Below are 21,781 nucleotides of genomic sequence, written 5' to 3' on the forward strand. Positions count from 1 at the left end.
TAAAACAACAATATGTCTCTTCTAGCAAACATTACATATTGTATCTGTCATAATCTATAGACCCAAGCAACCTGATAAAAAGAAGCATTTGCATTCAAGAACTATCAATTTAAAACGAGGCAGGAAGTTATGCTTGCACTACAAAATACCCAAAAATAGAACACTATTTAAATGAGTTTATTTTTTTATCCTTTAAAATTGCCAGGATACATTTAATATCCTTAATTTGGAAAATGTTTATAAGGTTTTCAAAAACTGATGACTGGTTTGGTATCTCTGGAAAGCCAATGGTATTTGCCAGGTCTTGTCGAAGTTCATATTGTGAAGGCTTGGAAAAAACATGTTGAATTAGTTATCGAGTGATTATAATATTCCACAATAGGTCAATGTTGGCTTGAGGTGGAGGACATAAAAGGGTGGGAAAAATTGATCTTAACAGGTTACCCTTTGTTCTTCACATTCTGCCAATGTTGTATCTAATTTTGTATGTCCTATTGACATCTTTGGGATGTGAATAAAATTGCTACGTCATGCAGTTAACATAGTAACCACCTGTGCGATTTAAAACTAGATCACATATAAAAGAAAATGATAGAGTGGGCTTTGGTTCATCCACTTTCTCATGACTGGGTGACTTTTTTGACTGATCCAACCCTTCCTCTTAATTCAGTTGCTTTCCTCTCTAATCCCCGATTTGTATCGCCCATCCTTATTTTGACTTATTAATAGTATTCTTTTAGTGGTGATGTCAGGAAGCTATTTTCTACTTGTTTTCTCAGATCATGTATTTTTTCTTCGGGTCCTGCTACTTCCTCTGATCATAGGTCCTTCAACTCACTACGAACAATAGTGGGAGTTGGACTAGCAGCTGCCTTGTGAGCTCACCTCAATACAAAAAGAATTAAATAGTTTTTCATCAGTTTTCTGAGACCCATTCAATTCTATCTTCGCAGTTTACTCTCAGATATGCACTGGCCAAGGTCACAGATCACAAGAAGGAAAAAGAGAAAAGATGGTGACTGATGTGACAAGTATTTCTCCTTTACATGCAGTACCATTTGTGGTAAAATTCCTTCCCTGCAAGGCTAACAGGAAGAAAGTGAAGCACACTGTGATGTAGGTGCCTGTCCCCCCACCATAGGGCTTTAAATAATGTGACATATGGTTCTGCGTCACCTGAATGACAGGCCCTCAAATGGAGACAAAGCTTGAGGGCCCATTAACTCCATTAATAAATGATTCATCCAAACTTCTGCTAATTCAGGTTTATCATGGTTTGCCTGAGACTCCTATGGATGTTAATCCTATTAAACTTCCTCCAAACATTTTGCCTTGCTCCTCCATACTTTTCTGATTTAATTTTTGTTGGCCTTTGGACTCTGTTTACTTTAGCACTGCTAACCCCATTGGCATATTTAATTTACTAATAAGTCCTTAGTAAAATGGTACTACTTGTATCCTGGCTTGTAAATTAAATGCTACCAGGGGTCTGCAGCACTTGTTATGCCACCCGCCTAAGCAGCCTTGCAAACCTGCCTAAGATTGCAGCCTGTCTGTTCAGTTATAAACTGACATTTCAATCTGGCAAAACAAACCTTTAGCCAGACCCAAACATTCCTTTTTAGTACATATAAGTCACCCCTAGGGGACCTCAAACAGTCCAGAGGACAGGGTGCAATGTATTCTGAAAGTAGGACATGTACCATTAAGTTGTACATGTCCTGAGAGTGAAAATCACTTACATTTGTTTTTTTTTCACTGTTGCAAGTACTACCTTTCCAATAGGATAACATTTGAGTTACCTTATTACACTTTATAAGGATATCCACCAACTAGGATCAGGTGAAGAGTTCATGTTTGGTGTCTTTGAAATTGTAATCAAAAGTCCTCTTTTATGGTAAAGTCGGATTTTGAATTGCAATCTTGAAAATGCCACTTTTAGAAAGATGGCAAAATCCTGCCTTAGCCGTTTAGTGCTTGCAGCCTGTCTCTGGGTCACCCAACTAGGTGTAGTTAGTCTTTGTGTATTCCTCCTAGACAGCCACACACAGTAGAGAGTTTAGGTGTGCCTGGATGGGCCATCACCAGAAGGATTGAATGGAGGAGCTATACGCAGCTCCACTTACACCTGAATAGGGAGTGTTCTGCCTTCACACCAAGGATTGCATGCCCCCTGTAGTTATTCTGGAGCCAAAGAAGGGGAGGCAGGAAATATGAGCACCTTGAAAGGAATATTCTAGAAGCTTATCTCACTTAAAGGAAAGCACCAGGTATAAATTCTGGACCTCAGACCCCAACTCTTCAGTACACCTCTGGACTGGTGGAAGTCTCTGCGAGAAAAAAGGACTGCTGTTCTGCTGGAAGGACTGCTGCTCTGCTGGACTGCTGACCTCAAGGACTGCTGCCCTGCTGTGCTGCCCTCTTGCATGGGTGAAAAGGACTGGACCTGCAACCTGTACCCAGGACCACCAGAGTGACCTCAAGGGCAGGATTCTTGTAACCAGTACCTGGGTGCTACACCTGTAAGTACCACCTTGTTGAGTGGGGCCACCCCAGTCCTGAACCCTTGTAGGTGGGCCTGAAGGTGCTCCACCAGCCCATCTGTGGACCCAGCAGCATCTCCTCTGCTGTGCAGTGCAACCCAGAGCATAATCAACACATCACCTCTGCTGGTTTGCCTTTCCTGTTGCAAGGACGTCACATCGCTGACAAAGCCTGCAGCCTTATCAAACTGCCGCTGTGCAATGCATCTTTGACACAGGCACTCACATCGCATGCCCTTCATGGACGGCATCCTCGGCAAAGACACAGGACTCCGCATTGCAAGCCGCACAGCTTCTTCGGAAAGCCAGTGAGCAGCGTTCCCTCAAAACAGGAATTCACATCGCAAGCCCTCTTATCGACAGCCTCCTCGACAGCGATGTGGGATCTCACATCACAGCCTCACAGCTCCCCAGAACTGATGCTGTGGGATGCATCTCCAACCCAGACCTTCAGTCACCTCGGCTGCACAGCACATCCTCGAATCGGGACCTCACAACACTCTGCAAAAGGATTTAAGGTACTCCTGTTCAGAGCGCCTACCTTGGTCACTGTAGTCAGCCCATGCTCCATCATGGTCAGCTTGAACTTTTGACTTTGTCCTGGTCCAGCAAGACTGAATATCCACGGTTGGCACTTTTTGCTTTTTGGCACTATTTTCACTAAAACATTCAAAATTGCATACCTCCGGTGCTACTGATTGGATTTTTGTCATTTGAGTCTTGATGTATTTATTAAAACGTAATCTATATTTCTAAACTGATGTGGGATTTTCCTTGTTTTTTCACTTTATTACTACTTGAAGTACAGCTTAAAATACTTTACATGTTGACTCTAAGTTAAGCCTGTCTACTCTGTGCCAAGCTACTAGATGATAGAGTACAGGTTAATTTGGGGTATGCTTGTGACTTCACCCTGACATTTTATTGTTGTTTTTGCTTGAGTAGGGCTTCAACCCCCCCTCAACCAGTAACTAAATATCTTCAATTCCTGAACCCAGCAAATCAGATACAATATACTGAGACAACTGAAGGTATTTTTTGGGTGTTTCCTATGGCCCAAGCTAATAACTCAGGTCTTGCTGTAATCGTTTCACAGGATTCTAAGGCTCTTTACAACAATTTGAAAACTCACTCTTCGTAGGCTGGAAGGGTCAAACAGCTATTTTCTACGAACCCCAGGTAGAAGTTACTGAAACATGCCTTTTCACTGCTTGTTCAAGATGAGTCAACCTTTTGTCCAATAAGTATGTAACTATTTAAAATAATTTGCTAGGATACATTCTGTTACAGTGCGTTTATACTGCCCTTCATATGTTTTAACTAGTCAAGGGCAAAATTTTAACTACGTAGGTGTAATTTGCTAAAATTTGGTAATTTCTCATTACACTTGTTCTACTAAAATCCAACAATTACAGCATTATGCCACGTCACATAAATACATGCTGTTTGCTGTCAAAGTTTACTTACTATAAGTGTGCAGGAACAATGCAAACTGCTAAAACACAAGCAGCTATTACTTGCAACATGTCAAAAATTTATACTAGGATGTATTTCACAGTAAAATGTCAGATTTGCATTTTCACAGGATTATGTAATTTTGCATAATTTTCCTAAAATTGTGTTTAATTACAGAAAGCATATTACACAAATTTTGAACACCCCTAGTTCCAACGCTGCTTTAATGACTCAAAAGCATTCTCAAAGCTTATAACCAAGCCTACCATGTTTTTTCTTAGTGTTGACCCTAACATTCTTCAATTACTGCATTGGGGGGCCTAACTAAATAGTCCTTAAAATAGCTTCACTAATATGGTCATAGATGGTATCCACTTTGGCTTGAAATATAAAATTGTGTTACTTCCCTAGATAGTCAACCTGCTTATGAACAAATTCTCTACAGACATTGTTAAATATTCATTATGTACCTGAGTTCTATGGTGAAACATCTACGCCACAAAATTGCTAAAATTTTGTTTAAGAATTCAAGGCCTGTGTTTGGCCAAGATGTGAATGCCACTCCCATCCTTCTCAACTGACTGCTACCAGCAGAGTTTGTGGGATTCACTCTCACGGTTTACACAATGACATTTCTGAGTTCCTTCCCATTGGCCATTTTGTCAAGAATCTGTCTCTACTTTCTTTACTGTCTTTTCTCCTTTAAGGGGCAGGCAATAACTTATCTTCCTTTCACAATGGCAAACTTCTCATTCTTCATCTCTCTTCTCATCCGCTGGAGGTCTATTTTCTGATGTTCCTTTGTTTTCTGGAAGCAGTTACACTTTTGCCTGGGTTAGAGCTTCTTTGCCTGCCTTTCCTGCTTCCAGACTCTATGACCCTGAATACAGTTGGCCCAATTATTATATGTGCTCTAGCTACAGTGAAAACACAGATCAAAATTACAAGTTGTATGAAAACCACCACACACCATATGAATTTCAGTTGCTAAAGCTTGCTGAAATTTACCGGGGAAATATGCCTAATGAATAATGGGACATGTGGAATGAAACTGGACACCAAGCTCTGCAAATCATGGCACATTTCCAGGCAATAAGTGCAACTGGGTGCCATTATTGCACAGGATAAATTTTGATTCTTGCAGTGTCGCAATATCTCAGGTCTGGGCTACCCATAATCGAGCCTTTACTCTTAGGGCCTCATTATGCCAGGGTCTCAGTGGCAGTCTGACCGCTGCTACAGCGGTCATCCGACCGTTTTGGCAGCAGTCTGACTGCCACATTACAACCGTGGTGGTTGCACCACGGTCAGACTGCCAGTTTACCTCCACAGGAGGGATTGGCGGTGCTGGTGGTCCTAATCCTCCAGGGCAGCACTGAAAGCAGCGTCACCCTGGGGATTACGACCCCGCTCTCTGCCAGCTTTTACAAGGTGGTAGCACCGCCATGTGAAGGCTGGAGGACACAGGATGCAGGGGGCTGTTCACTGTCTGCATTGTAGACATTTAACAGCTCGACAGGTGCTGGTGCACACTACGCACTGTAACATTGCTGCTGGCTCAATTATGAGCCGGCGTCAACGTTGTAGGCTGTTCCCCACTGGGCCAGTGGGCGGAAACACTGTTTCCACCTGCTGACCCAGTGGAGAACTCGTAATGGGGCCTGCAGGAAGGTGGCTGCACTGGTGGCAACTTGACCACAGGAGTTTGGCAGATGGCCTTTTGCATCCGTCAAACTCATAATGATCCTCCTAGTCTCTTGTGCATAGCTCCCTGAAAGTAGGGCCATAGAATCCAGTCAAATAACCAAACATGCCTGCATTTGAGAAAAAATCTATCACCTCTAACATTATGTTTGAAGTTAATTTTTCTATTGCTGAGGCCAAAATAAAACAAAGGTGCACAAATATCCAACTTTCGACTTATCAATTTGGGGTACCTGGTTACCAGGGTATAAATGAGAAAGAGAACAAAAGCTTAACTCTCCTTAACCACACTGCTACAAGAGCCTCATCAGAGTCGGCTTTAGCACTGGTGATGCCCTGTGAAACAATTTATTTTGGCGCCCCCATGACCTCCTCTTCGGTATCCCGTACTACCACCCAGCAAAGGTGGCGCTCTTTTTTCACTAGCCCCTCCCTCACATACATTTCATTTTAAAAGCTCTGGTAAAACCTAGCTTCACTTAACCCACTCAGCTATTCACATAAAATACAGATCTGGTCTTTGCAGCAGGCATATTAATCCTCTGCCCTACATTATGACGAGTTAAAACTGACACTGGACAAAACTCTAATCTCTCTCTGTCAGGAACATTAATCACAAGAGTTACCTTGACATTTTTATTTGTTGCCTGAGAGCTGGTGCACATGGAACTTTGCTCTTAAATTGCAAGCTGTTAGTAAACATAGCTCCCCCTCTCCTGTGGTCAGCGCCCCCTTCAGGTCAGCGTCCAGTGTGGCCGCATCAGTCGCACCCCCCTAAAGCCGGGCCTGAGCCTAATGAATCTGTCTAAAAATCACACCTGTGATAAACTGCTTTCATTTACATTGCAAATTTCTACTTTTGAACGTTTTTTTCAGGCAGATGGCTACTCAAAATGATTTTGTTTCTGTTTGCCTACACATAACTGTGTGTTTTAGATAGCATGCCCATTGCCAAGTAACATATTTAAGAATTTGTGACATTAAAATAACAAAGAATGAGCTAGCTCAGCAGGAACAATAGGAAAATATTGAGATGTCCAATTACTTCATAGCGCTCCCTTCAGTTGAGGCTTTCATTCTTCAAAAGTAGAGCTTTTTAATCAGCAGCAGCCTGCTGCCCTATATTTATAGGAATGTTATTTATTCTGCGAATATTTATTGTTGCATACTCAGATTCTTGAGAATCATGTTAAAGGATAAGTGTGAATTGTATTTATTTATTTGCTTACTAGGAGGTTCATAAAGTTTTGTGTGTATCACTGACTTCATGGCACTAACAGGAAAAGAAAGACCAAATCAATAAACTCAAGGAATGCTAGAGTACAATTAGGTAGGGTAGATAATGAGTTTGGTGTTGCTCATTTGTGATCACTGTTCTGTAATGACATCAGTTGAAGGCAAGTCTAAAAAGATCAGTTTTGAAGGTGAGTTTCTTAACTTTTTGTTCAGCACTCAAGTTTAGTGAAGGACATTCCATAGTCACATGTGCTCCACCACTGATCGCTACATCTTTTCCTAGTATTGTTGGTTAATCTGATGGAGTGACTTAGATTGAAATTCTCTGGTTGGGAGTTGTCAGTTCCTCCAGGTACTCAGGCCCTTCCCCCCAGTAAGCTTTGTTGATGGCATCTAGAAACTTCAGAATAAACCTGGCATCTACTGAGTGCCAGTGGATTGGTTTGAGGGCAAGATTGATGTGGTCCCTCCTGCAAAGCTTAAGGTAGAATGTGTGGACCAGTGGAGCACATAGTCCACCGAGGGTGTTATAATTGATGGAATCTATGGACGTGGAGGTGGATTTCTGTATCATTGACATACACTTAGAGGTTCATGTGTCAGAGTTCAAGGAGGAGTTTCACAGGGTATATGGAGACAATGAAAAGAAAGCATGAGAGAGGCAATTTTTAAGGAATGCCAGAGATAGCTAAGGGTGTGTTATTCACTTGATTAATGTTCACTGTCTGACTAAGGCCACTCACCAAAGACTGAACCCATTGCAATACACGCCTGTCATTTTTAAAAGCATTCACATGAACCGCGATCACAGTGGTAGATGCGTTTTGCAGTTTGTTACAGGGCTCCATCAACATGACAGAGCCCTGGACCAAATTGTTACCTTTTTTTATTTTCAAGAAGAAAATCGCAGGTGCGCTTTTCATTTAAAAAAAAAAAAAAGAAAATGCTCCCTTTAAGATGGAAGTCCTCTCCTATTACAAGGGACGTATTTAGCAGTTTTCACTGGTGGTGGCTGGCAGTGAAAACTGACCACTAATTCCACCCATCTAACTTAAGTGGACAGAATGAGACCTTCCTCTGACAGCCCTTGCTCAGCACGGCCGTCAAAGGGGTTTAATCACAGTGGAGATGGAGTAGTCTTAGTCTCATGTTCTCATGAAACCAAAGGTCCACCCACATCTAAATTCAGCGGGAGGATTGCATTCTTGGTGATAAGGATGCCCTGTCACCATTGCGATTAGATATCCTTACTGCTAAGAATTTTAATCAGGCCATAGGTGGGATTTGGTTTCCTTCACAGGTCAGAATCTGGACTGATGGTCATGGGGGAGGCAGATTAGTTCTATTTTGCTATGAAAATGAAGCAGAAAACAGGCCTGTAGTTGGCCAGTATGTAGAGGTTTGAAGATGGTTTTCTAAAGACAGGTGTACTGAAAGCAAATTCCATAGGGCCAGAAACATTTCCTGTCAGATGGCTTGAGGATGCCCACTGCATCTGATACACGAGGGGTGTAAATTTGTTTGTGGCAGATAACTCACTGAGGAGTGTAGAGCATTTAACACTTTAGTTTTGCCAGCCAGTAATAGAACCTCAGTAGGTTTTATGGATTTGTGTGAGGAGAAGGTGGAGTATAGTTGACAAGGTAGGAGGGGAGGCTAACAATCACATGAATCATAAAAGTGGTCAGATGATATACTTATATCAAAAAGACTGAAAGGAAATCCTAATATGTTAGTGACTAAATCAAAATTCAATATGTGATGTCTAAACGTTCACAGATCTGTAGGTAAACAATCCAGAAAGGATTTATCAAATGTATTGAGAATGGTCCACGTATGCCATTCAATCAAAGATTGTATATCTCTGTCTAATGGCATACCCCACTGGTTACCCAACTTATGACATTAGTCATCAACCTAACCTGTTTTATTTTATATCATCCTGAATAGATGTGACAACTGTAAGAAATGAAACATATGGATGTAAATACATTTTAAAAGACCATGGTGATGTAAGTTCTTACCTTTTGCTCTTGGCAAGCAAAACATGTAGACCATTGAGACCACTGACTGAGCTGGCAATCCAAAGAAGAAGGGGTCTGGGAATTTGATGTGGCTCGGCTGACCCTCCTTGCAAAGAAAACAATACATTTTAGCTTCTATTTTAAAATTGATTCAGGGCACGAAGAACACAATTGGAATAACAGTATATGTAAAAAAAAATCAGCTTTGCTATTAAGCACCTCATGTCCAGTAATCCTTGACAAACAACACACGACATAAAGTTAATAATTTAGAGTTCCAGAAAAAGTTAAGACAGAAATTCAAATATTTCCTTGACCCACTTAATAAAACGACCTTGCCATTCCTTAATCACTAACCCATTGCTAGCACTGATGTCCAACCATCATATTTAAGGAAACCCACTAAAAAATTAACACTTTTCTTGGTTCTTCAAAGATGCAAGCTTTAAGGTCCGGCATTTCATTGATATGGTAGAACCCACTACAGACTACGCCACAGATCGCAAGACTATCCAAGATAAATGGTTTACATATGCCTTGTACGCCAATATTTCAAATACAATAACCAGTGGATACACAATGTAACAACATATCTCATCCTACTTTTGTAAATTATATTGTAAGTTATATTTTCTCTAGTGTGAACAAGGCCCTCTTTCTATGTATGGAACAAAATTCAGTAAGTACCTCTAGACAAGCAGAGGAGAAAGCTTAGAGTGAGTGTTCCTCTTTGTATTCCACTGATGGGAAGGCAGAAAGGGTCTTTATTAAGATACAGCCACGATTGGCTTGACCGCATAAGGGTTGTACGCTACGTTTGGTTGTGGCAAGATTAAATGTGGCCAGTGTTGATGATTCATGTTTACTAAATATTTCCTAACTAGAGCGAGTCCGGGGCAGAACTCAATACAGTGAGCTGCAGTGTCAAGGTGCTTCTTATGTTTGCTGTCTAGATAGGACAAATACAATGATTCCAGTGATGCTCGCTCTAGACAAGGCGAGGGATCATAAGCACAAGAAGATGTAGAAATGACTACACACCACCCTAGGTAGCACTCTGGCATCTTCTGATTATGCACTAACAGAAAATCAAAAGTGCATCTTCCAGCTCTTGGAATTATATACTAAACGCCCACTGGAATCTACACAAACTTCTATTATCCATAACCAGCATCAATCCAGTCATGACACTCGTGCACGTACACAATGAGTGTAAGTGCATACATATGATTTTTGACATTGGCACTTCAAGGTAGACACCAGCAGGTGCATACTTTATTACACAACAAAGTGTCTCAGGTCTAAAAATGGAAAAGAACAGTTAAGGGGTGCACTTCTTAAAGTTGGGAGCACACAAAGTAAATGTTCCATTAATCTAGCCCACAAATGTGGAAGGATGTACCCTAATTTAAGAGTCCAGTGAAATCCAGGGTTAGGGAATGTATTTTCTACTATTAAATTTCAATTTAAAAATCACTCTTTAGTATTAGGCACAATTATTTACAAAAAATCCCTGCATTCCAGGAGTCAAGTAAGAAACAAGGAACCCGAATCCTGTTTTCTTTTAGAAAATTACAACGAACCTTTGTAACGTTGCCCCACCTCTGAGTGTGCGGGTTTTCATATTATTTAATTAATGTATATAGCACAGCTCTCAATAGAAAGTAGCTGGGCACTGGACAACCTTAATAGTTTCTATAAACCTTGTTACACACATTGACAACTATGAACACAAATACAACTTGATTAATTTATGGCTTCTGAACACACTTTCATCTGCAATAATGTACACGAGAAACGCTTCTCCTCTGGGGATGCAAAAAGCAAAACTCATTATTTTCTGCTTTGGAAAATAGATTTTGCCAATGTTGAATGAGTGTACCTTTTCTTTCCATCAGACACCACTATATTACTCCTCAAAGCACACTTCATTGCAGCCCATTCTTCCAACTAATTTAAAACGTATTGTAATAGGGCTAAATTAAAATAGCATATTCTGAGAAACATCGTCTAACTTTCAACCATTTTAAATATATCAATAAAGTTTCAGGGAGGAATCGGTAGAAATAGAGGCAGATTAAGGGGGTCATTCCGACCCTGGCGGTCATAGACCGCCAGGGCCGGGGACCGCGGATGCACCGCCAACAGGCTGGCGGTGCATCCAGGCCTCGTGGAAGGGGGTTTCCCGCTGGGCGGGCGGGCGGCCTTCTGGCGGTTGCCCGCCGGCCCAGCAGGAAACTCAGAATTACCGCGGCAGTCTTTTGACCGCGCTACGGTATTCTGTCGGGGGAACTTTGGCGGGCGGCCTCCGCCACCCGCCGAAGTCAGAATGACCCCCTAAGTGTCCACACGACCTGAAAATTCAACTTCATATCATGAGATAATTTATTATCCAATATCTTTTCTTACATACACGACAATCAGATCATTTAGATACACAAACCTGAAATTCTAACAAAATATTTGCACAGATAGTACAAAATATGCATTCCATCAACCAATTTATGGCATCTGTGTTGGATATCACATAATAAGGAGTCAGATCTCAACTATAGCCTCCAGTTCCGATGTTAATAGGCAGTTTAAATATTAACATCTAATCTCGAACTAAACACCCAACAGATGTTTGGTGGGTAACCCCGTTTCTTCAGGGCTGTGGATTAACAAAAAAGCTCCTTGATTATTTTTCAGTAGGGTCACATAATAATAATAATATCTGGACTCCCTCTTCGATAAAGGATCTGCCTGCTGTCCAACCTTAGCCCCCTTCTGATAGAACAACCGGTCCCTCTATATTGAGAGATGGACTGGTTGTTTTAAATCTTCAGTCCATCTTTCAATGCAGTGCTGTCCTACTGCAGCTGTGAGTTCACATCTCTACTTGGCAGGGCACGTTTTTGTCCATAGTTGTGCATACTGTTTCAATTTGACCCAGAGGCACCTAAAGAGGTTGTACAGCACCACAGCCCATGACAGAGCACCCGATCTGTAATTCTGCACCTGGCAAGTTTGTGTACTTGAAACTTTACATTATGATACAACCTGTTTGTGATTTTGAATAAAGTAACCTAAGTGTACCTGCAATGCGTGGTCTATCTGCATTGCAACATTGTTTAGGAAAATGAAAAAAGAAGCAACTGAAACTTAAGGCATAGAATACATGACTCTTCATCGGTGTGGATCACCAGGCAACCTCATAGAGAAGTTCCATCTGCGATCATGATGGAAAAAAGGTGTCAGAAACTCCGACTCTGTATGCAGAGTAGAAATCTAAGAGTGAGTGTTCATCTTTGTATTCCACTGATGAGAAGGCGGAAAGGGTATTTATTAAGATACGGCCATGATTTGCTTGACAGCATAAGGGTTGTATGCTACATCTGGTTGTGGCAAGATTAAATGTGGACAGTGTTGACGATTCATATTTACCAAATATTTTATAACTAGAGCGAGTCCAGGGCAGAACTCAATACAGTGAACTGCTGTGGCAAGGTGTTTCTGAAGTTTGATGTCCAGGTGGGACAAATACAATGAGTCCAGTGTTCCACGCATAGCTGATGAATTTCCATTATCAGTGTGTTCAATGTGGGCATGAAAATGAAGAATTGCAGTAGCTGAAAGTAACAATGTGCCTAGTGATGGATGGTAATCTTGGGATGTTACCTCACCATGTGTAAGGTTAGTTGTTCATCTAATACCAAGGTTGTGGTTTAGGAATGAGAGCCGCTGGCAGTAGTTTGGTGGTAGTGAACTACTTCAAAGGCAGTTGAAAAGTCCAAATTAATAGGCAACCAACCTCATTACTTTCAAAGGTAGACTTCGGGTCAGTTCAGATGGGGGATCAGTGGAAGATTCAATTTGTGTCTTGTTGACATTACCAACATTTTACATGTGTAGCCCCCTGGCTTAAACTCTCCATACCTTTCTTCAAAGTGACAATATTTCTGCAGGACAGATGTTTGAGCTGTGTGAAATGCATCTGTCATTTGTGTGGGATACATGAATCAAAGTAGATGTGAGTGTTCTCTATTAAAAGTATTTAACACATTACATACGGAGTGTCTCAGCTGAGTTGCTGAAATGACTAGAAATTTACTTATGATGTAGTCTGTAACTGAACTTGAGCAATATGTTAATTGAAGTGCACCTGCAATAAATGAACAATATACCTGCAGAACATGGACAATCACTATAACACATTGTAAGAAACTGTGTGATTGGTTGGGGGGTACAAACCCTTCTCATGCAACAACCACAATCCTTGTCAGTGTGAACCACAAAAGTCACAAGCTGAACCTGTGCTTAACCGTCTGGTAGCTTGGAACAAATATAATCAGGCTTCACTTAGGGGCACTGTGTTAAGTATTTATGCAGCACACAAACATTAATAAAGTGAAAATAAAACACAAGAAAATCCCACACCAATTTAGAAAATAGAGTAAAATTTAATAAATACAATGACACCAAAATAAATGAAATTAATCAGTAGAACCAGAATTATGGATTTTGTTAAGTTTTTAGAGTAAAATAGAACCTAAAAGCTAAAAACTGAAACCACAGGTATCTAGTCACACAAGACTGGGACGAAGTGAAAAGTTCATGCCAACCGCAATGGGGCACCGGTCAGATACACATCGTATGTTAGGCCCAGTTTCAGCTTACCTTCGGACTTAAAAGAAATTTTCTGAGAAGGCAAATATCAGCGTGACAATGCAGCCAGCGGTGTCCACAGAGGAGGCATCATTGTTTAGGAGCCATTGGCTGAAGTTGTGGTGAAGGCTTCAACCTGCAGACTTTGTGACTTTTTAGGAATTGAAAATCTCGAGCAAGACAAAGCTGCAGTCTATAGGTGACGAGGGCTCCATGAGATTGGATACGTTCACTGAGGGGACCCTGCTGAACAGGATTTGCTGCAGTGAAGAAAGTAGCTGGAGCTTCCGCAAAGTCAGACTGACCAGAGCTGCATCTTGGGAGGATCAACAAGCAGGTAGGTCCCAGTCTTCTCTCGGTTCTCATGCCACTTGTTGAAAAATGTTTCAAGCCTCATCTGTTAGGGTTAGTCAGGAGCAGCACCATTAGCACCATTGCCAAGGGTTCAGGACTGGAGGGGCACCACTTGGGGAGTCAAGACTCATTCCAGCAGAGGCCAGATGCAGGGGTCAAGGCCTCTGGTGCTTGCTGTGTCCCTATAGCTCACACAGGACAGCTAACCATTGGCATTACTTTGGAATCCCTGGGTTCAAGTAGCAAGGTATGCCTCAAGTAGATGGGTAATCCTCTGGGCAGCAAGGCAAGCCATAAGCAACAGGGAAAACCTCTGGCAGCAGCAAGGCAGTCCTCAGATATACAAGTCTGCAGGACAGTCCTTTGAGTGCCTAAGGAGGTCCTTGTGATGTCCTCCACAGGTCCAGGAATGTACTGAAGAGCTGGTCTGAGGGTCTAATATTTAAACCTATTGCCAGCCTTTGAAGAGAAGGGAAATTCCTAGACTACCCCCACATCCTGCTGTGGAAAGTTCCATCCTTCCCCTGCCAAGGCTCCAAAAAGTCTAAAGTCTCAAAAGACTAGAGTTAGATGATAGGTTCCTTTGTGTATGCTGGAGGCAGCCCTATTAAAGTGCAAGAGGAGAACAGCTCTGCCCCACCCATCCTGTTAGGATGGCCCATCCTGCCCATACCTAAGCCCACTGTCTGGGAGGAAGTCACAAAGCCTGACAACAGGGTCATGTGACCCAGGACACAAAGCAGGCACTTTTCTAAAAGTGTAATTTGTAGAATTGTGACTTACAATCCAACTTTACCATTAAAGAGGATTTTAAATTATAATTTGAGACCAAAAATGAAATGTCTACATGCTACCAATCTAAAATTAGCAATTATTAGATGTATTACAAGGTAATCTAATGTTATCCTATGGGAGAGGTAGGCCTTACAGTAGTGATAAACAAATGTAGGAGTTTTTCACTGCCAGAACATGTTAAACCTAAAACACATGTCCTACTTTTGAAATTCAATGCACCATACCCCGTGGGCCTGTTTAGGGCCTATCTTGGGGTGACTTCTATGTGTTAGAAAGAAAGGTTTAGAGCTGGCAAAAGGTTTTTTGCCAGCGCATATTTTCAGTTTAAAACTGCACTACAGGCTGGATGGAATGACAGGCTTGAGAAATGTTTTCCAGTGCTACTTCAGTGGGTGTCACAATGAGTGCCGCAGGTCCACTAGTAGAATTTAATGTACAGATCCTTTGCCACAAAATTGGACAAGCCTACATGGGAACCGTGGAACCATAAACCCTTTAACAGTTGTCCTTAACTTTTAGATGCTTTATGTTAAATATTGAACCCTACTTTTGCAAGCAATTCCTTGGGGATAAACCAGGCATCCCTGGACTTCCTCTTTATAAACAGATTTTATATAAGATGTCTTATTTGTTACACATTTTTCTTTAAATTCTTTGGGGAGAGTAATAACATAGTCAACAAAATATGAAGGAAATACATTGTTTGCTTTGGAATTTCACTAAAATCACACATCTGTCACAAAATGTAAAGAGATAAAATAGTCTCCCCTTTGCTCTTGCCTCATACTTCTATTCTCAAGTTGTCATCACTGGGGTGCATGCCCCACAAAACAAACAGACCTAACAATGCAAGGTGTGCATGTTTGTGTTTCTGCTGGAGCAAGTGAAGGAAGATGGGTCACAGGTGATTCCTTCATTCATTTTCACCTCCTGTCTCCTGAAGAGACTCCAGACAATACAGAACTCAGCAGCAAGACTCTTAGTAGACCTCCCTTTAAGGGTTGACATCTCCCCCCATCTCAAAAACCTACACTGGCTCCAGATTTAGAAGAGATGCTAGTTCAAGATGCTGACCCACGTTTACAAGGCCCTGCACAACGAAGGGCCAGCATACATCAACAAATGCCTGACCTTCCACCAACCGACCAGACACTTTTGATCAGCTTCGCTCTGCCTCGCAGATACCTCACGGATCAGTCAAGTCAACAGTGGAGGACACTGTTTCTTGCACCTGGCAGCCAAGGCTAGAAACAACCTTCCCCTGCACCTCAGGACCACACCGTCACTCCAGCGATTCAGAAGAGAACTAAAGACCTGGATGTTCAAATGATCATTCTTCCATGCAGCAGCATACAGCTTTAGAGCCTTGTTGGACCTGGCTTTTTGACAGGGTCATCCCCAAACTTTTTGCCTCCTTCCTCCTATTTTTTTCTGACCTGTTGTTGTTGGCTTTTGACCTCTGGGCACTTTACCACTGCTAACCATTGCTAAAGTGCATATGCTCTCTGTGTAAATTGTACTATTGATTGGTTTATCCATGATTGGCTATTTAATTTACTTATAAGTCCCTAGTAGAGTGCACTATATGTGCCTAGGGCCTGTAGATTAAATGCTGCTAGTGGGCCTGCAGCACTGGTTGTGCCACCCACTTCAGTAGCCCCTTAACCTTGTCTCAGGCCTGCCATTGCAAGGCCTGTGTGTGCAGTTTCACTGCCACTTCGACTTGGCATTTAAAAGTACTTGCCAAGCCTAGAACTCCCCTTTTTCTACATATAAGTCACCCGTAATGTGCGCCCTAGGTAACCCCTGGAGCAGGGTGCTGTGTGGGTAAAAGGCAAGACATGTACCTGTGTAGTTATATGTCCTGGTAGTGTAAAACTCCTAAATTCGTTTTTACACTACTGTGAGGCCTGCTCCCTTCATAGGCTAACATTGGGGCTGCCCTCATACACTGTTAAAGTGGCAGCTGCTGATCTGAAAGGAGCAGGAAGGTCATATTTAGTATGGCAAGAATGGAAATACAAAATCCTGCTGACTGGTGAAGTCGGATTTAATAGTACTATTCTAGAAATGCCACTTTTAGAAAGTGAGCATTTCTTTGCACTTAAATCTTTCTGTGCCCTTCAATCCACGTCTGGCTAGGTTTAGTTGACAGCTCCTTGTGCATTCACTCAGACACACCCCAAACACAGGGTACTCAGCCTCACTTGCATACATCTGCATTTTGAATGGGTCTTCCTGGGCTGGGAGGGTGGAGGGCCTGCCCTCACACAAATGACTGCCACACCCCCTACTGGGACTCTGGCAGACAGGATTGAACTGAAAGGGGGCTTGGTGCATTTCTTAGACACTCTTTGAAGTCACCCCCACTTCAAAGGCACAACTTAGTATAAAGCAGGGCCTCTGCCCTACCTCATCAGACACTTGGTGGAGAAGAAACCTGAACCAGAAACTACATCCTGCCAAGAAGAACTGCCTGGCTGCTCAAAGGACTCACCTGTCTGCTTTTCTACAAAGGACTGCTGCCTTGCTGTTGGCCTGCTGCCTTGCTGAACTGCCTGGCTGCTTAAAGGACTCACCTGTCTGCTTTTCTACGAACGACTGCTGCCGTGCTGTTGGCCTGCTGCCTTGCTGAACTCTTGTTTGGCTATAAAAATTCTCTCCAAGGGCTTGGATAGAGCTTGCCTCCTGTTCCCTGAAGTCTCAGGACCAAAAAGACTTCTCTTTTTCACTTGGACGCTTCGTGCGCCTAAATTTTCGACGCACAGCTTGTTCCGCGGCGAGAAAAATGCCGCACACCGACGCTGATCAACACGACATCTTCGGGACGACCGGAACTTTGACGCACGGCCTCGCACGGACAACGCCGCCCGACTTCCAAGGAGAAATCGACGCAACGCCTGCCGTGAGAGCGAAATTTCGACGCACAGCCCCGCGGAACGACGCGCAGCCGGAAAACAAGCAGGAGAATCCATGCACAGACCCGGTACATCTGGTAATCCCCGCGATCCACGGAAAGAGACTGTCGGCCCGCCGGAAAACGACGCACGACTTCCCCGCGTGAAAAATAATAATGCAAGTCCGTGTGTGCTGGGGAGAAATCGACGCACACACCATTTTTCCACGTATCTCTTCTTCTGCGGCCCTTTGCAGAGATTTTCCACCAGAAACCAGGTACTTTGTGCTTGAAAGAGACTTTGTTTGCTGTTTAAAGACTTAAGACACTTTATATCACTTTTCAGTGATATCTTTACAAATTCATATTACATCTTTGATCGTTTTGACCTGCAAATACCCAGATAAATATTATATATTTTTCTAAACACTGTGTGGTGTATATTTGTGGTGTTATATTATGGTATTGTATGATTTATTGCACAAATGCTTTACACATTGCCTTCTAAATTAAGCCTGACTGCTCGTGCCAAGCTACCAGAGGGCGGGCACAGGCTAATTTTGGATTGTGTGTGACTTACCCTGACTAGAGTGAGGGTTCTTGCTTGGACAGAGGGTAACCTGACTGCCAACCAAAAACCCCATTTCTACCAAGCCTCAAGACACTCACAGGGTATTTACTGTGGTCTATAAATGTTTGATTGATATAAAATGTTCCTCTGCGTTGATGCTGTGTGCACCTAACTTTGTGCGCTGCAGACAACCTGCACAGGGTGGGAAGAACAAATGAAGATCCCCATAAAGAGAAGGGAAATTAAATCACAAGCTAAAAGGTTTGAATGATACAAGATGAATGCACTGTCATTGATTGCCCTGTCTATAGCGTAAAAATACCAACAACACCACACAGTGATACATGTAATACATGTGTTCAATAGAGGTATTACATCTGTTTACATCAGGTCCTTTTGAATGCTTTTCAAGACAGAGTGTAAAATGTTGTTAAGTTCAAAGACAAAATGTATGTACATTACCCACATTTTGCGCATACGGTAATTCATTGCCCTTGGTAGATGGAGTGACTGCAGCCTTTAGTCATCAGCAGGCCATCTTCAGTGTACCCATATGGCTTCTGACAACCATGCACAACAGAGCAGTGAGATATGCTCCCTGCAAATTTACGCACGGAAGAGCGTCAGAACTTACGAGTGCAGCTAAACCTGCGCTCGTGGCCTGGTCCTCCCCCAGCTCTGAGGCCTGGATTTGAATTGCTGCTTAGGCTAAACAGCTTTCGGCCAAATATGCAGGGGCATTTTCCCTCAAAAATGTGTCCCAGATTTTCTGGAATCAAACGAAACAAAACTACAAACAGAACAAATCACTCCAGGAGGCTGTTATATAATCATGCTGTAGCTCATAATGGTTGCTATACTTCTGTTACCCATTTCAAACACTAGTAAAGTTCAAACTTTGGGGGGGCCTCAGTTCTACAAACTGCATTTTCTATGTACATGTTGACCTTAATACGAGTGGCAGAGTCTATATTTTAAAAATCAGCTTTCCCCAAAAAAAGTACACTTTAATTTGTGCTTCATCAGCTAATGAGGATCTGGATCGTGTACTGATGCACTTATGGGTATTTTGCCTTTTCCTTAGGGGACATGAACCTTTGTGAATAAGGAAAGAGTCATGGGGGAAATATGGAATGGGTAAGTAGCAAGGTTAATATTTGCCTCCAGAATGTTTGAGTTCTGTCATGACCTGCGTACCTCCGCTTCAGTCTGTGTGCCCAGCTAAAGATATGGGGCCAGCTGAGTTAAAGTCTTGCACACAAACCCCTGCTATTCTGTAGGATTTTGCCTGCTCATAGTGGAAAGAAATACAAACCCACCCTATAGGTACTTACTGCAGTTTATGTACCACCTTCAAGATGCATGGGCTTAACTCGCTAATATCAGACAAAATGTGTGTGTTTCAAGGAAAAGAACATTGTTATGCATCCTGTAAAAAATGTTGTGCCTGTGTAGGAGGCTGATCCTCTATGTAGTATGCAACCCAGACGTTGTTTTCCAGAGGTAAAATTTGGATCACCTAATGCTCCATTTTGTTAGGTACCTGGTCGAGCAGTTAGGCTAATCCAGGAGATGTGCTAAGCATTTGTTGTACTCACAGTATCAATCATGCATCCACGAAAACTCAATGAATAACTTGAGACCAAATTTGTAAAAATACTTAAGATTTTGATATAATTTGTAAGACCAAAATGGTTAAGATATGTTAAGTACTTTTTGAGTGATGATTTTCCAAAGCGTTAATAAAGTTAGTCTTTTTGTGCGTAATTACACACCATAGGAATCAACGGAATTCCACCTATAAGAATGTATATAAAATCACACAGGTGAATTACCAGACTCTTCTTTTGCAGGATAGTCGATGAGATTGGTGAGCACATCATTATAGCTGGAGAGTCTAGGTGGCTCCTGGTTCCAGCGGGAGCAGTGCTGAAAAGTCTCTGGGCACAGGCACAGGGCCACTTGGAGGGGCCACCTGGAAAAGGAGCTGGTTTGCAGGTTTAAAGGTGATGCCTTTGGTCCCCTTGGGCTGTCGAGGTTGCAAGGGGTTAGGGACCAATGGCACACAGCAGGTTCCGCAATGCAGGGCTCAGGGTGGCCAGATGCAGGGTGAGTTGGAGGTGTTGGAGGCTGTGTGCAATGGAACCCTTTGGAGCTGGAGGTATGTCTTCTTCTGGGGACCTTGCAGGATGACGAGGGTACTCTGGTGTGAGGTCTAGGATGTTCCTGAAATCCCTTGACTGGTGCTTCCTCCTGGTCCAGCTGCAGCTCTGGGTGAGTTGTTTTTGTTATTGTCTGATGTGCACTGACCCGAGCCTGGGGTATTGGCACAACTCGGCAACTGGAGGGGTTCAGTGCCATCAAAGTTAGCACACTTGTGTCCCTCACCAGTTTGCTGGTTCTTGCAGGTTTCTTTGGTTTCTTGTGTGGTGCCTCCACTCATGAGGGAGATCTCAGGGTATTTGCAAAGCTTGGAGGTCCTCTGTGTGTTTTAAGGGCAGTCCAGTGGTCAGCTCCTCCACAGAGGTTATGGGCGGGTCTCTGGTGCAACAAGCAGGGGTCTTAGAGACTCTTCTGGTACAGCAGGTCATCTGTTCTCCTGCTGTTGGGTTCTTTTGTGCTATCTTCTTTTCTTCCTGATGAATCTGGTTCCTTGGTCTAGGGGAGCCCATTAAATACTGAATTTAGTGGGCATTTAGGGGGAACCTGGTAGTGTCCAATGGGACACTTACCCTTGGGTGGCTACATCCACTACAGTGACCGCTTCCTGTGGGAAGGGTCACTATCCCAAACCTTATTGGCTATTTTTCTACCATCCAACATGGAGGAAAATGAAATGGAGGGTCCACTTTGCCTGCAAGCCCCTAGGGGTGGTGCATGCTCAGTGAGACCCCTCCTCCTACCCTTTGTGTGGTTTCCTGCCTTTGCTCCCATCAACAGTGGGGGTTGACAAAGGGGGAAGCCATCTACTGCTAGCAGCAGGCCTGGGGGCTCGAGTTTCAACTGCAGTAGCCCTTTGAAGCTCACCACCAGGAGGGTGCACATTCATGAGGGAGAGGGTGTTAGCTCCTCCACCCAGGAAGGGGATTGTTTCACAAACCGGAGAGACAGGGCTCTCCCCCAAGTTTTGTGTATTGGCTATCTAGCAGTGGCATGCTGGATGGAACCAGTCAGCAACCAAGCCAGTTAGGTTAGCTTTTGCAGGGAGCACCTCTAAGGTAACCCCTGGTTACATTTAGGGATACATCCAATATTGGTACCAGTTTGGATGTATCTTCCTGAGTTATTTGATACCAAACAACACAGGGTGTGGAGTGGCTATAATGTGGCTGGGGAACTCATGTTTGACCAGTGTCCAGTAGATGTACTTAAAATGGCTGCTCTGTTCACTCACTATGTCCAAGGGTTTTGCAAGGACACAGTGGGGGCATATTGCTCATGAAACTATGCCCTCACAAGTAGTATGGTGCACCTTGTCTTAGGGCTGAAAGACCTGCCAGTGGGGTGACTTAACCATAATGTATGCAGTGTATGGTAGACAGGGCACATAGGGACT

At 43.0% G+C, this 21,781-nt stretch overlaps 1 protein-coding gene across 2 annotated transcripts in view; it reads right to left on the minus strand.

Moving 5' to 3' along the window:
• C8A (complement C8 alpha chain) overlaps window positions 1-21,781 on the minus strand; it is a 348,185-nt gene that overhangs the window by 323,961 nt on the left and 2,443 nt on the right. For both annotated transcript variants that reach the window (XM_069232593.1, XM_069232592.1), the window contains exon 2: window positions 8,963-9,068. In XM_069232593.1, the coding sequence (XP_069088694.1) occupies window positions 8,963-9,068 (106 nt within the window). The remainder of the gene's footprint in view (window positions 1-8,962; window positions 9,069-21,781) is intronic.

The sequence above is a fragment of the Pleurodeles waltl genome, chromosome 4_2 (assembly GCF_031143425.1).
Source record: "Pleurodeles waltl isolate 20211129_DDA chromosome 4_2, aPleWal1.hap1.20221129, whole genome shotgun sequence".
Classification (NCBI taxonomy): Eukaryota; Metazoa; Chordata; class Amphibia; order Caudata; family Salamandridae; genus Pleurodeles; species Pleurodeles waltl.